A 15,487-nucleotide genomic window follows, 5' to 3' on the forward strand; every position below is an offset into this window, starting at 1 on the left:
CAAATGATGTCACTTTCCAGCTGTTAGGGCAGGAAACTCAGAAATCCCACTTTAATCTGAAATATTTCCATCCAAACCTATGATAACTCCCAGTATATACATGAGGTAAGATAATTCTCACCAAATGAACCTGCAGAGTTGTACTAAGCAAAACGATTGCAGATTTTACGATCACCTCTGTATTTTCTTCAAAATGAAAGTAGCTGTCATATCCAGTGAAACACAAAGGCTGCCCTCTCTTTAAAGAAACATTTCTACATTTAATTTACATCTGTACGAACCCTTCATCAGGAATGTATCTGTGCAGATATGAGAAAAGGCAGAAATCCCTTTCCATGAGCTACCACCAAGACCCCAAGCCTCATCTGCCCTTCCCGCAGCCGGGGCTCTCCAAGGGCAGTGCATGTGTCCAACAGCTGGCAGCAAAGATGCCGGCCCCTCTCTCAGCACCCCCATCACTTTGCTCAGCGGAAAGGTTAGAGACCAAGCAGAAGGCTCTAAGTGTAGCTTTGTGGGGACTGCCAGGCACCAGGACAGCTGCAGGGACTGGGACCAGCCACAGTTCTGGGTTTCCTGCTCGAGGGAAATGTCAGTATTTCAAAAATTCCCATGAAGCAGGATTTGTTCATTTGTGTCCTTTTTAATAGAGCAGAAATAATGACACATTTTTCCTCAAGCTGCATATGCTCACCAAAACCTCAGCACCCACCAGCTGAAGTTGTATTTTTGGTTGACTGCTGTCTGACCACCGAGCTGCAGGAGTGCCTGCTGGGGCACAGGTTTGCAGCTCTGTTGCTCTTCAGTAGCTTCACCTGTCCTTTTGGCGCTGGTGGCATCAGGGTTGGCAGGCTCCACAGCAAAATAAACACGCAGGTCTACGCAGCCCAACGGCCCAGGTCTCCCAGAGCCATGTGTTGACCTTGCTTGGGGCAGCCATTGTGGTGGATCTGCCCAGAACTGTGGCAGTCAAGTGTAGAAGCCCGTCTGGGGATCTTCAGGCTTCCAGCTATGCAACAAGGAGGCTGGACCCACTCATCATTCAGGACCACACAGTGCTTCACGCTCCTCACAGCAGGGTTGGAAGCTGCAGAGCAACTCAGGTGAGCTCTGCCAAAGCTCCTAGGCTCCGTGCTAGGAGCTGGGGGATGGCCGGACTCACGCTTCACTCCTCCAAACCAAGAGCAGTCCAACAGTTAGACTCAGGCTTTTCGGGCTTCTCCATCTCTGCCTCGTGCAGAGCGTGGAACTCCTTCAAGGCTTCTGCAGAGCTACACATCCTAATGTTCCTAGCGGTGGGAAACTTAAATGGAAAGACTGTCCCAAAAACTTGATCTGAAAGTCTAGGCTTTTCAGTTGGGTAAGAAACCACTGAGGGATCTGAAGGCAGGCAGTTAATAAATCTGTGAGGGTTTTTCACATTCAGTTAAATCCAAATTGTGTAAGTGGCAAATTTTAGCAAAGTTCTGTTTTATCAAAACACTCATGACCAGCTCCATTAGAAATGTGCCTTGTAAGTCTTTGCAGAGTGATACATGCACCCACTGAACTCAGTGAAAATACAGCCATTGACTTCAATGGCACAGTTTAAGCACCTTTCACTTCATCCAAAGAAACATGGTGTCTCACCAGGGTTTCATGAAGAAGTGACAAGACAAGGATCGGAGAAGACATGAGGTGGTGACAAACTCTTAACATATGCCTGCAAGCAGTGGAACTTTAGATGTAGCCTCCTGACATTCTTCAAAACTGATTCAAGTTTAACTATTGAAAGCTGCCTGGTAAAATGATCTCCCTTGTTTCCCTGGGTATTGATTGTGGCAACATTAATCAGAAGGGAAATTTCAGTGGCCCACTGAGTTCTTGTTATGCTTCTGGAAAGATGGTAAAGTATGAAAGGTTGCATATGCGAACAGACATAGATAATTCAAAGAAAAGTTCCCGTATAGTCACAGCATATCACTGCATTTGTTTACAGAGTGCTTTCAAGGTCTTAAGCTGCTCTGTTTTAAAGAACTGATTTTCACAGGTAGCCTGCTCTCCAAAACAAAGTTTCAAACAGTCTGCTTTCCCAGGATCTAAAGCTACAGTGTTATTTAAGAAAAGTTTCAGAATACTATTGCACACGGCATATTAATTTTAGGAAATCTGTAAAAAGGAATAGTCCCAGCAGTAAGTGTAGAAACTATGTTTCATAATCAGCTTCTGTCTTCAAAAAGACACCACAGCAAGAATCATGTGAAATATTTCAATGATCCTCCTTCAGCACACTGCCTTGAAATGGCCCTAAACTGAACTAGCTGGGAAGACTGAGTGACAAGGAATTATCAAGTAACAGACAGCAACGTTAAAGTGAATAATATGTTCTTACCCAGTAGTGCTACCATCATTAACAAAACCACGATGTGTTTCACGGCCTTTCTTTTGTAAAAATAGAGGAGAATGCAGAATATTATAATTTCTAAGATCTGAAAATAAATGGGACAAAAATTAGAGCTGTGAAACTATGTAATAAGTGCTTCATTCAAAGTCTTTGAGATGTCACATTAATTTTCTCTGCTCTAACAGTTCAAAGGAGAATTACTTTATTAAGCGTCTTCTGCTAAAAACTAACCTTATTGCCAATTGACTGAGCTATCAAACAATTGTTGTCATTTATTTTTCCTATTATAGCAAAAGTTGAACTTTGAGCATTTCTTATTTCTTTAGTTTTTCTTTTTGCACTTCTAGCTATATTTTGTCAGTGGTAGCATTGAGAAAACTTTTTTAATGTGACAGCAAAGATACTCATGTTTATTGGTAATAATTCTTACAGAAACTCTGTTTATAATTCCTATGGAGTAAAGCACCTACCTGGAGGAACAGCAGTCTCTCCTTCCAGCTATGGTATTCCTAGTATCACGCTTTGTGACATGCAAGCTTATTTTTGCTGCCCTCTTTGCCTTTCTCCCCAGTCCTACTAAAAAAATTCCCCCAAACACTGTATTTTTATTCAAACTTTCTGCCACACATTGCAAGGAGGAAAATATATATTTCATGTGGTGGTTCTCAAATCACAGGTACCTGTCAGGAGCTTACCTTGAAAAGCTCAGCAACACACTAGCAGACCACAGTGCAGGACATCTGCAGCTGCTGAAGCAGCTTTACCTACACCATGAATGGTCCAAACTTGCTCATTCAATAACAACTGACAGCTAAATGATAGACAGTTAAATTTACTGACTTGCTGTTAATGTGTCTCTTTCCAGATTCCCTTAGTAAGTCTTGCCTTTTGCCATCTCAAAAATGTGGGTATTCTCCCTCCTACCCACGTTGCCCAAATACCCCTTAGTGCCTAAAGAAAACAGCAAGTGCAAGAGCCGAAAAGCTTCTGTGAAGCCCAGAAGACTTAGGAAACCAGGGATGATGGACCTCTGCACTGAGAGGTGCTCAGAAGCCTGGTAGCCTTAGAGACAGCATGAAGAAAGAGAAGTTCATTTGTGCATGTTGGAAAGTAATCAAATGGGGGAAATAAGACAGAAAAATGAGATTGTCATCATCACTGAATCTGGTTATCGTCATTTTTTGCCAAGAAAACAAGTCATAGAAAAACCTGTGGTCTATCTCCTTGGTTTTGTCACCAACGTGCTATTGTATGTTTTATAATGCGAGTCCACTCTTAAACCAACAGTCCCCATGAGGCAGCACTAGAGTCAAAAATACCTGGGTGTTGCGCTGATGAAATTTCCAAAGAAACGACTGAACGGTCACTAGCGGCAGTTACATAATGTAACATAGCCGATTTCTCGTTTTGGAGAGTGACTGCAGCAGGAAAGCAGTCATCGGCTACATTCAGCTACTAAAATTCTCTACCACACTCACACCTCTCCCGGTTTAGTAGTGTTCAAAAATATGAACAGAACATAATTATGCTTTCTTTCTTTTTGTATTTACCTTCACACTGATCCCTTGCTCCCAAAGACAACTGAGAGACAATTGCATTTCAGAACATTAAAAATACAAATGTGAATTTTATACTGCCTTTCTATAAAAATGTCAAATATATAACACAAGATTAAAAAAAAAAAGCAATCTGTCTGCATTTTTTTTTTTAAATGTGTTGAATATAATAAAGCATTTTGCTGTTGCTTAAAAAAAGCATTCTTGGACTTATCTTTGTTTAATGATCTTTGCAATCTCTTGTGAAGTGCTGGTCTCATCTCCCTCCAGAGTGACATCCCTCCCTGCCAGGCTTGCACCCAGAGGTGAAAGCTGGGCCACCAGCTGGTAGAAAAGAGGCTTTTGCCTCAGTCTTACAGTAAGGAACTTGGCCAGCCTCCCCAGCTTTATTCAACAGTGTAACACTGCGTATGTCTAAATCAGGAACCAAGGCAAAAGTCATGTTAACATCTGCAGACATGTGCATTCATCTTGGCCTCCCTGTGGAAAACTACGACAGGGTTTTGAGAGAACTCGAGAGAAGAAGTAAAGGTAGCAGCTTTGCTCTTCGTGCCACTGGCAAACACATCTTAGGGCCAGAGGGGAATATCACATTTATCAGGCTGCAGCTACAACAGCCTCCAAATAGTTTCAGTTGCTATTTTGACAGTGAACAATTGCTAACAGAATAGAAGAAATCTGTGCTAAATAAATATTCCCCGCATGGAAATGTACCCAGACTAAGAAAGAGGTTCCAGAAATGTCCCAGGTATCCTCTTCCATGACACACCAGTTCAGGACTGGCACACAGGATGGTGTGACTGGGATGGGGCCATGGCACCAGATGACACAGCACTCTGAGATCTGCTTCCCTCCCCTGGTGCAAACCTGAGCACCCGTCACATCTCCCAGACCCTTGGACTGGTTGCCACAGAGTGTGCAGAAACCCATGAGACAGCCCGGCTGTAGGCAGCCAGCTACACCTCAGGTATTGATTCATTTTCTATCCCCTAGAAAACTTTAATCACAGTGCCAATAGAGGGAAGCACCATCATCTGCCCTGTCACTTAGGTTTCAAATTTTGCAAGAACAATCATTCAAAAACAAGCCCAGGAACAGTCACTGGCTCAAACCACTCCATCACACCAACTCTGGTGCTCACTCCCTCTTCCACCTCACTCCAACCCCCAGCATGGCAGGTAGTGCCGAGCACCACCAACCGCAACTAAACCAGGTCATCGTTGCTGGCTCTGTCCATCAGCCCTCTGTCAGTCCTCATCCTATCTTCAGCTCCTTTCTTGCTAAAACTACCATAAATCTCCACTGTGATCTCCTCCTGTTTAAAAGCAAACCAATCCACCAAGAAGACTCACTTCTGAAAGGAAACAGCCAAGCAAAAACATCACAAGGACATAAAAGAGGCCCTGATGGCAGCTCTGGAAGGGGCATGCAGGTCTGTGTGCTTGGCTGCTTCTGCCTTCAGGGGAAGCCCCAAGAACAGCAGTGGTGCAAGGGCCAGAGATGGCCCTGCGGCCAAACGTGGGGAGAAAGCTGATGTGTGCTTTTCAGGGCTGTTATTTAAGTTTACTCAGCTTTGTCGAGTCTCGCACACTAAGCATGAAATTCAAACAATTAGTTTTCACCTCATGCTGCCCAGCAGCCAAACTAGTCTTCCACAGTTCTCTGCCGCTCGGTGACCCACCAACAGGTCACCTTTAATCGCAAGACAAGGGAGAGGCCACCACATTGAGTCACGCTGCAAGCAGAGTGCATGGCTCCTAACAGGACCTCAAGCAAACAGGGACCCTCCTGGGGTGCCCCAGCTGTTGCCTATGATTACCTCCTCAGAATCACCCAAAATAGTGCTCACTGTCATAGTTGATAGCTGTGGTAGTGTTAAATACAAAGTCTAGGATTGGGAAGTGCATAGATTATATCAGCTTCACATATTCTGTTTAGAGGAATTGAAGGAACTTGACCTGCTTACAATCATTTTTGCTATTATAACTAATCTCTACTGAAGTCTTCTCAAGTCCACATCTCATCAACATTTTTTTATAATCATGATGTTTTCCATGTTTCTAAGCGTTACCAGAAGGCACCAGAAGAAAAGACCACATTGTCTGCCTCAACTCTTTTTATGGGATATACAGCAACATAGGGACTAATGAACCAGGAGGGTCTTCTAGGCACTTCGAAAGAAAAGCAGAAATGCTTTGAAACTGATTTTACAGAGATTAAATATTAACAACCCAATACTCACTATGCTTCTGTTTAGGGAAACCTAAGAGTTTCATCTATAATTGATGTCTTCTGTAGTGACTCAAAGTGCAAGTAAGCAAAAAAGAAAAAAATCAAGCAAGTCATTCTTGCTTAGACATGATTATGCTACTGCAAAGTCTCAGAAGGTGACTCAAAGTTGTCTCATGTGGGAACTAGAGGCTATTTCTGCAGAACTCTGGTGCCAGTGGAGTGCCACATGGGGATGGTTTATCACCCACACAGAACATTTTGTACCACTGGGGCTTTGTATTTCTCAGCAGACCACACTCTGGGTCTACTTTTAGAAAGACTGTTGGACTGCATTATACTGCTGTACTGTCTCCTCACTATATATTTATACTGGAAACTCTGCAACTTCTGCTGCGCTTTTTTATATCTCGGCAGCCAACCTGTGCTAGGCATTTTACAAACAATAATGAAGAGCTAGTTCCTTGCCCAAAGAGAATGTTTACAGCAGAGTTTGCTTGAACTTCCAGCAGCATGCCAGGATAATCAGGGTGGTATCTCAGAGTCTCTTGTGGAGCTTTGGACAGAGGAAGCTCAAAACAGATGAATCCAGGGAGCATAAGGAACAAATAAAGCTTGATATGTTGTTGAGTCAACAAGATTTGCTGTGTACTTGCTCCATCCTTCCCTGCAACCCATGTTGTACATGTAGAATTGGATGCTGGCTGAGGCAAGGAAAAGAGAGAGGAGGGGAACGAAAGCCCAGGGGTTACGTACCACCTCCTTAGAATGTCTCCTAAGAACACAGCACAGTCTTCCTAGGCATTCAACTGTGTTCTTATTAACTTTTCCTGAAAGAAGGTCAAAAAGGTCCTCAGATAGGGAAAAGCCCTTTTCCAGCAACCTATTGGTTTTAAGAAAATGCGAATAGCACACAGCACAGAAATTTCTGGTGTCACTCGGCGTGGATGGGGAATTTTCTCCCTCCACCACCTCTACACAAATGGGTGAGTCAGCAATTTTAAATCAGTGCCTAAAACACTGGGCTGTTTTGGTATCTATAGGTGGAACCGCATGGTAGAGGGGCATATTCATTAGGAAGGAGAGAGGGTCCTCCAGCAAGCACCAAGCCCCCTGTTCTGAACCCCCCCCAAAGAAGTCCTTCCCCTTTTGCTGACTACATGGATTTGCTGAAGCTCTAGCTGAAGCTACCCTGAGTACCCCAAAACTCGTGGGCATTGCCTTCAAAAGCCTCTCTACTGCCTGATTGAAAGAGCATGTTGTGATTTGTGCAGCATGATCATTAATTTCTTTCATTGAGCTGTATCACCAGCTGTCAGGATCTTTTAAAATGCACAAAATTTGAGCAAGAGGATCAGCATTTTTTGTGGTAGCATGTACTTTCTGCTTAATCAGTAGTCTCATGTATGTTAGCATGTTAGATGTATGTAAAGTCTGCAGGTTGACTAAAAGATTAAGGTCCTTAAACCGTGTACTCAGTGGCTTTCTGAGTTTCCTACTGAGAAAAGCCTGGGCACTAATAATCTAACCCAAGCGACTCACTTTACTGGGAAGAAAGTAACGGCTTCTGAAGCTCCTATATTGCATCTTTTACATTCAGCTGGAAGAACAAATTTGCAGCATTCCAGAGGAAAAGAGGGGGAGAAATTCCTCCTACTCACTCTGGTCTTGCTCCTGACACTAATTAAATACATCGAAGAAGGCTTATGGTATTTGAAATTTGTGTACAGATACTTTAATCAAAATGGTATTTTTGTATTTAAATTCAAACTCAGGTTCAGATTAACCTGCGTGGCAGTGAAGAGACCAGCTCTCCACATCTCAACTCCATGTAAAGCTCCTTTCAGCCAGGTTTAACAACATGGGGGTAAAACAGAGTGATATGAAAGAGAAAAGCAGGACCAAGAGCATACATAGCGTTATTTTTAGAAGCACAAGTCCATCACATCCCAGAAAAGTGCTGTAACTTAGATGTACATGCAGACAGTGTGGCATGAACACCTATATAGGAAATACAAGCAGTGCCAATATTTAGGTTTTCCCTCAAGCCCACCAAACCCCAAAATCTTGCTGTTCTTGTTAATCCTGCACAACTGTGACTTTCCCCCAGCACATAGCTCGAAAGACATCTTTTGGTTCAGCATATTTTCAGCATTTGGACTGGGGTGGTGATCTAGAGACTTGCTCTCTCTCCTATGAAAATCACACAATTTATCTTCAGGAGCAGTTTTTCTGCCACTAATTCATAACACTGCAAAAGCCCAATAACCCCAGTTTTTCTGGTTTAGTGAGTAGTATGAACCAGATACTCACCGAATATACCAAAAAAGGCCAGCTCACTAAGTAATTCTGTACTCGTCTTGCGGTGAGCTCTTGGGGTGCATTTGGAGAGAATGTCACCAATAAGTATGTCCCTGTCACTGTCAGTGTTCCTCCTTTAAAGAAAAGGACACATTATTTTGGTAATACAATATTTGGTAATCATGGTCATCCTTGCTCTCCAGCTGGTTTGGAAAAAGAAAAAAATCTGAAGTCCATTTAATCAGATCTGAGCTTAGGTAATTGGGTTGCCTTGCATTTGTGGTCTTATCTTTATTGTAATTTTTATTAAGGACTCAAAAGATTTTGGAAATATTAAAAAAGCTGTCAGTAAAGGCCCATGAATTAGGGTTGCAACTCAGCAATGCATTCTCTAATATTCTCAATTCTGATACCAAGTGCATGACAGAGGAGAATCAATCCTTTGTATTTCTCGCAGGCACAAAGTAGGTCACATAAACTTATCCTAAACTGAAAGGACAAGTTACTTACTGAGGCAGACAGCTAGATCATTAACCAGTGTAAACAAACATAACTCTCCCAAAGTCAGTGTGGCCACAGAGATCTGCGGCAGCTATGGACCTGCCCTGGAAACACTAGGTGCAACACGTGAGTTCCAGTCCAATGCTTATGTGAAGTTGTCACGAAGCCAACGTTTTGGCCGCTCCCTGTTGTATTTGCAGACCTATGAACTGTTTTATAAAAGGTTGATTTGCAAAAGACTGCTCAGGCATTAGGTTGCCAGGGCCTCTTTTCAAGGTCAAACTTGCATTATTGTGCTTTTAATAAAAATCTGGAAGTTCTGCCTTGTGGACAGCCAGCTGTCAAACACAGATGTTCATTGAGGTATCAAGATAGAATTGAGCCGATCTTGAGCTCATAATCTGTATTGGATTAAGGAAGATATTAGCTAATCAATTTTTTTTCAAGTAATCTTTAAAATTCTTGGCAAACGTATAAATCGGTGTGGAATACAAGGCTCAGGAATACAAAACAAAGTGCATCCGAAGGGCTTTGCTGGCACTGCTATCGACAGTTCCTTTGGAAAAGCAGAACTGTTCTATATTTATGTGCTTGCAAAAACATCACCATATTTCCCATCATACAGCTCATTCCTATGGAATGTAGCAACATTGTTAAATCCTTCTTGCAAAGCCGAACTCACAGAAATAAAATAAATCAGTGCTGAGCACTAGTTAAAGCAACACACAATGTATAAGGCCATAAGGGAAACACGATCAGTCAAGGGAGGGAGGATTTTGAATGTAGCAGCTGAGCTGGCAAACTTGGATCCCAAACCTAAATAAATATTATACAGTATTCCTGGAACAATACCGAACAAATCTCTCCAAAACATTCCTGAGAACAGCTGGGATGCCCTCGTTATACTATGGACAATCAAGCCTAGACATTAGGAACCCCGCAGAAATATCAGGTGCCCTGTAGCAACATCAGGTGCACTGTTCCAGCCGAGATGACTTGGTGTAAAGCCCAAACTCTGAAATATGTTTGATTCTCACTATTACTGTGTTCAAGCTGGGCAGTTTTGATATGCAAAAAAATCTTGGACACAGAGAAAAAGTTGTCATGCTTTTACAGTGAAGACCATGTTTCCCAACAAAACATTTGACAACATGATTATTTTTTATTTGAAGTGATAAAATTAATACCAAAAGGGAAGATGTCACTTTTAATTGAGCTTGAATTTTTGTGCAATGTCTATGCAGTACGAAAACAAATCTTATATTTGAACGAATAAATCAATAACTTCATTGTTTTTATTAAAATAGTGTTGTACTCATAAAGATAATACTAAATACAACATCAGAGGCAAAAATAGACAATGACAATAAATTTGAGCAATAAGGACACGTAAGGAATGAGTTATGGTTATAAGAGCAGAGGATTTGGGAGCACAGTCTTTTCCACATGGATTGAAGATTCTCTCTCTTTTTGTCACATCTTCCCAATTTTGAAAGTATCTCGCGAAAGTGGGAGTGTGAAGGTGGGGGGCTGCGTGAGAGTTACAGCTTGCCAAGCATATGGCGATACACATGTCCATATTAGCAAACGCTTACTTACCCAATATATCAGCAGCCCTCATGGTCTTCTTTAGGAATAAGACAGAAATAAACGCACTACCTAGAACAGAAATATAAAGACATTTTTTATATTTGTTAGAATATCAGCTGCTATAGCAAAAAGCTGCCCAGGGCCAAATTTAAATATATCTCATGGCTGTTGTTGTTGCACCATACCATGATATAACCAGCCAGGAGTCCATTCTGGCAACCAACCAACCAACCCTCAGATTTTGTAAGATTTTAAATGTATCTAGCAGGCTCTTACGTGGTTGAAGAGCTGCAATACCCTTCCCATCTCCCACGCAGACACTGCTTAAACTGCTCTGATTCAGTCATATGTGGAAGTGTCAGGAAAGCTGGGCACCAATCAGCCTCACCATTTCACTCCCCATTTGGCCACCAACTCACTATATGGACTCACTCAAGGCAAAATGCCTCACAGAGGGATAAAATTCTGCTGCTTTAGATGTCAATGTATTAAAGGCTTGTAAGTAAAGTAGCAGCAGTACAACTGAGAGAAAGCAAGCCACTGCAAAAGCATAGCATTTAGTACGAACTAAGAGAGTGGTCATGGTGTCTACAAACAAGCAGGTGGAAGAACCAGCATGTGTACCATACAGGAGCACTGCCCACGATCTTCTAGAGTGACATGTAATGAGGAAGGAGAAAAATGGAAGTGAGCCCTGGAAATGACCTCCTGTTCCCTGGGCAACTCTTTCCCTCGTTCAGCTCTTGTGTCTCCTCTCTGTCAGCTCCTAGCCCTGCCTCTTCAGGATGGGTAGCAGTGGGTGGGTGAGCAGCAGCAGTGGTCAGGCCAGGATTTCTGGTAAGTAGCTCAGCGTGAACATGTGCTAGAGGGGCAAGAAGGCGTTAGGACTTAAGATAGATGAGGCTGTTGGCCACCGGGGAGAGATGGCTCTATTCCAGCATACAACATGACAGCATCAACCTCTAAGGAGAAGCGAAAGAGGCTGAATAGCTCCTATGTAAAAAAGTTGAGGAAAGGCTTTTGGGAGAGGTGCATCAGTAATGTTAGATTTATTTAGAAACCTCAAAGAAAGACTCTGCCCAGGAGGGACAGTGAAGGGACACATTGAACCTAAATCATGGGATGCTGTTACAAGAGCTCTGTTCCCACCTACAGCATGAAATTCTTGGTTTATTCTTAAAATAATAGTTTAACCTTTTTGCAACCATCTTTGCCTCATTATCTCTGTTGTTCTAATGGAAAATTTAACTTCTGGTTAGCTAGTAGATGTACTCTAGATAAATCTAGAGAGGTTCATACCAAGAGGTAAACAGAGAACTGGAATTCAGCATCATGTCTGTGTTACCCAGTCAGTAGAAAATCAGGTATAGCAGAAGTCATAAATTTAAACTGTATCAAAAGTGATGCAGATCTATGCAAACGAGTAAGGGCAATAAAAGAACCTCTAACTGAAAATGCCTCACTGGAAGTAAGCAGCCTGACATGGTTTTCTTTATTCAATTTTTCAGTGACAGCTTTGCTGGAGACAAGACACTGGTATCCAGGCAACACCGGTAATAGCAGAGCTACCTAGGTTTAGAAAAGAGAGAGGACTAAAACCAGGAAAGAAGCAGCATCAACCAAGATAGTGCAGGGCTTAATTACTGCTCTGTCTCCCTGCTGTCATAGCTCTCCCAAACCCCACCTCAGCCCACCCACCTAGGCAGTCATTGTCACAGCAAACACCCATTGGTTCATGAACTGATGCCTCAGCGATTTATTATTTTTTTTTAGCATCCCATTGTCTGGGCTCTTTGCATTCAGTGGAGATCTAGTAAATGCAGTCTAGGGTTCAATTCCAGCATTGGCATTCAGTTTGGGGTGAGATGAGTTATGCCCAAAACTCCACTGCCTACCTCTCTGGAGATGACAAATGGCAGGTTGGGGGGATCGCAATCTCTGAGGCTGGCAGTGGGCACAGGGAGGCACTGGAATGCAGCCAGATAATGAAACTTGTCACTCTGCCTGTCATTCGCTTCAGTAATGCATTCAAATGCAGCAAGCTCTTTCTCCAGAGATAGCTAGTAATGCACAAGAGATCATGAACTTAACAGAATGTATGTATAATTAATGCTCTTTATGATGTGTAATATGTAGAGGAATCTAAAAATAAGAGAGGTTTTAAGAACATGTATCTGGGATTGGAGGAAAAACTGAAGTAGGAGGGGAGGTGCAACACCAAGGTGAGGAGCGTGAGACCCAGGAGAGACTCTGAACACAAAAGACAACTGTCCCTGTGGAGAAGCCACCAACACTTCATATGCATTCAAGTGAAGAAGAAAAGCAAATGGGGTAAATCTAAGTGAAGAAGCAGAGAATAGTTACACAGACCTGATGAGACGCTAGAGGACATACCTGACTGATCAGAAATCTGGCAAACTCTGACTGTTACCTTCAGGGTTGAATTTTAAGCAAGTTATGGTGGCACAGCCAAAAGAGCACCTTGCTATTACATGCTGGCTAACACCATATTTTAATTTTATTTTGTTAATTTTCTAGAGTTTAAGGTCCATATGTTTGACGTTTAAATAGTCTTTTATGTTCTTCAATTTACAGGGTGGGTTCGAACCAGGTTAAATCAGGGAAACCGAGGGCAGATTGTCTTGGGGCAGACAGTGGCTCACTGGAGAGTACTGGCCAGAGGAGGAGAGGTATGAAGGGAGCCTGTGACCCCCAGGAGCGCAGGCTGGCATTTGCTCGTTTTGCTTTCTGCTGGCTTTGCAGCTTTCCTTGGCTGGCAAGACAAACGGCAGACAGCAAAGTGTACCCCAGGAACCCAGTGAGAAATGCACAGCCCTCACCGCTGCTTTGGCCCTCTTCCTTAACCCCTCTGGGCTCCAGCCCACAGTCTTAGGTGCATTTAACTGCTTAAGACATTAACTCCTCCAGAAAAGGCAGTTTAAGACAATATGCTAGATGGCCAACACATTCCCCCCATCATCTCCTCTCTGCCTGGTGGCCTCCAAGCTGACCCTGCTGTGAGCAGGAGGTTGGGTTAGGGACTTCCTGAGGTCCCTTCCAACCTGAGTTATCCTAGGACCCTGTGAACCCTTGGCAGAAGGGTAACTGGGCATTCAGAGACCACAGCTAAACCTGCCAGACATATGAGTTAAAGCCCTTACTGTGTCCCAAATTCAGCTTCTAAATGCAGCCATGATGAAACCCCTGTGCTCATCTCTCCAGACTCTCCGCTCCTCTCCCACCATCCCTCAGCCCCCATGCGAGGTGTCTCCCGTCTCCCCACCTCTCCTCCTCACTACCAGTGGTGTTAAAGCCTCGCACTTTCCACCTAGCCTGCTTCCCCTTCACCGTGACTTCACTCCATCACGGCAGCATGAGTCTGACTTCCTACCACCCAGCCCCAATTTTCCCTTTCCCACGCCAAGGTCTTCTTGTTCCCCCTCTGTCACAGAAGCTGTGTGCCTCCTCCTCCTACACCATTATACTGATGTGGGAAATAAATCACTGAACATTATGTTCAGCTCTATGGATGAATAGACGAAGGAACTTGGGCAATTGCCGTGCTGAAAAGTATTAATGTGTCTTTGCAACTGTTGATTTGTTTGCCTGTTGTTTTTTTTTTTTTAAGCTACAGACAGTTACAGAGATTCAGATCTGTGCCAGAGTAAGCAATAGTCTCTATTTAATTTTTTAATTGGTCAGCAATAGAATACAATAATACAGAAATGTAGATGAAAAATTGTCTCAAAGTGTAAGCTGGCAACAACTTGGCAGCAAAATAAGCAATTTATCACTGTTCTGAAGCCTCATTGGTTTTGAATCGCTGGTTTTAGCAGTACAACACATGCACAACTCTAAGCCTGAATTGTCAGCCTGTAAGTCATTGAAGCAAAGACTGCATCCCTTGTTGTCTGAGAAGACTTGTAGACTTTTGGGTGAATCACAACATTTTTAGTTTTTTAGCTGATTATTTAGGTAAAACTTTCAAAACTAGGCACAGATCCTACTCCCACCAAGAGTGGTGGCAGATAGCTTGCTAGATGAAGAGAAGGGTAGAAAATCTGGGAGATAATCTGTTAAGGATTAAACATTACAGAACCAACACATTCTGATGAAATCCTTGAGCTCATTTCATGCCTTGATTGCATCATGCTTATATTAATATCCACAAATTGAGAAGTAAATAGGTCCTGTAAAATATCTGTATCTATATGGCAGAGCCTTTCTGAAGGTTCATGAAACAGTTCAATCTGGAAGTGCAGAGTTAGTAGTTCAAATGAAAAATATTATGACTTGGCACTACATCAAAATCATGATAAATAAAAACTATTGGGTAGAAAATGGGAAAAAAAGAGTTTGTTCAGGAGCTTAATTGTTATGTTGAAACAATTTCATCTTCTCATACATCAGCATAAACCAGGCTGTTTTATATTCATTATGGAATGAATATTTCTTCACTGTATGTTGAATGAATATATATTCACATTATTGAATGAATATTTATTCACTGCATCATGTGAATTTCAATTTAAATTGAAAAAATGGTAGAAAATGTCCATTTTCTGCATGATACACAATTAAATGCCTTAAGGGAGGGCTGTAATGGTGCTACACATAGCTTAGTCAGCTGCTCATTCTCTTAGGAGAGTGATCGTTTATGATTATCTCCATATGTAGGTTTTCTCCAGCACAAACAGAAATAAAGAATAGTGTGATATGTGGGTTCTGCCACCAGCAGACACTGAATGGTGAGAACCCAGCTCACAAAACAACTCCTCTGCCTCCTAGACATGAAAGCTGCAGTTAGGATTGTTTCTTTAAGAAAGGGATAATACACAACAGGAGAAGTTAAGGATAGAAAATACATACTGATCCATCGTGTGTATTTTCTGTATTTTGTCCAATTCAGCCTTATCAAACTCAAAGGAAA

General features: G+C 42.5%; 1 protein-coding gene across 1 annotated transcript in view; it reads right to left on the minus strand.

Annotated features, from left to right (window-relative positions):
* Nucleotides 1–15,487, minus strand: part of NIPAL2 (NIPA-like domain containing 2) — a gene marked incomplete at its 5' end in the record, with an annotated part of 32,551 nt that overhangs the window by 8,236 nt on the left and 8,828 nt on the right. The window contains 3 exons of the mRNA XM_009702608.1: nt 2,369–2,465; nt 8,479–8,600; nt 10,567–10,626. Of these exons, the coding sequence (XP_009700910.1) occupies nt 2,369–2,465; nt 8,479–8,600; nt 10,567–10,626 (279 nt within the window). The remainder of the gene's footprint in view (nt 1–2,368; nt 2,466–8,478; nt 8,601–10,566; nt 10,627–15,487) is intronic.

Source organism: Cariama cristata, unplaced genomic scaffold (assembly GCF_000690535.1).
Source record: "Cariama cristata isolate BGI_N322 unplaced genomic scaffold, ASM69053v1 scaffold25076, whole genome shotgun sequence".
Taxonomy (NCBI): Eukaryota; Metazoa; Chordata; class Aves; order Cariamiformes; family Cariamidae; genus Cariama; species Cariama cristata.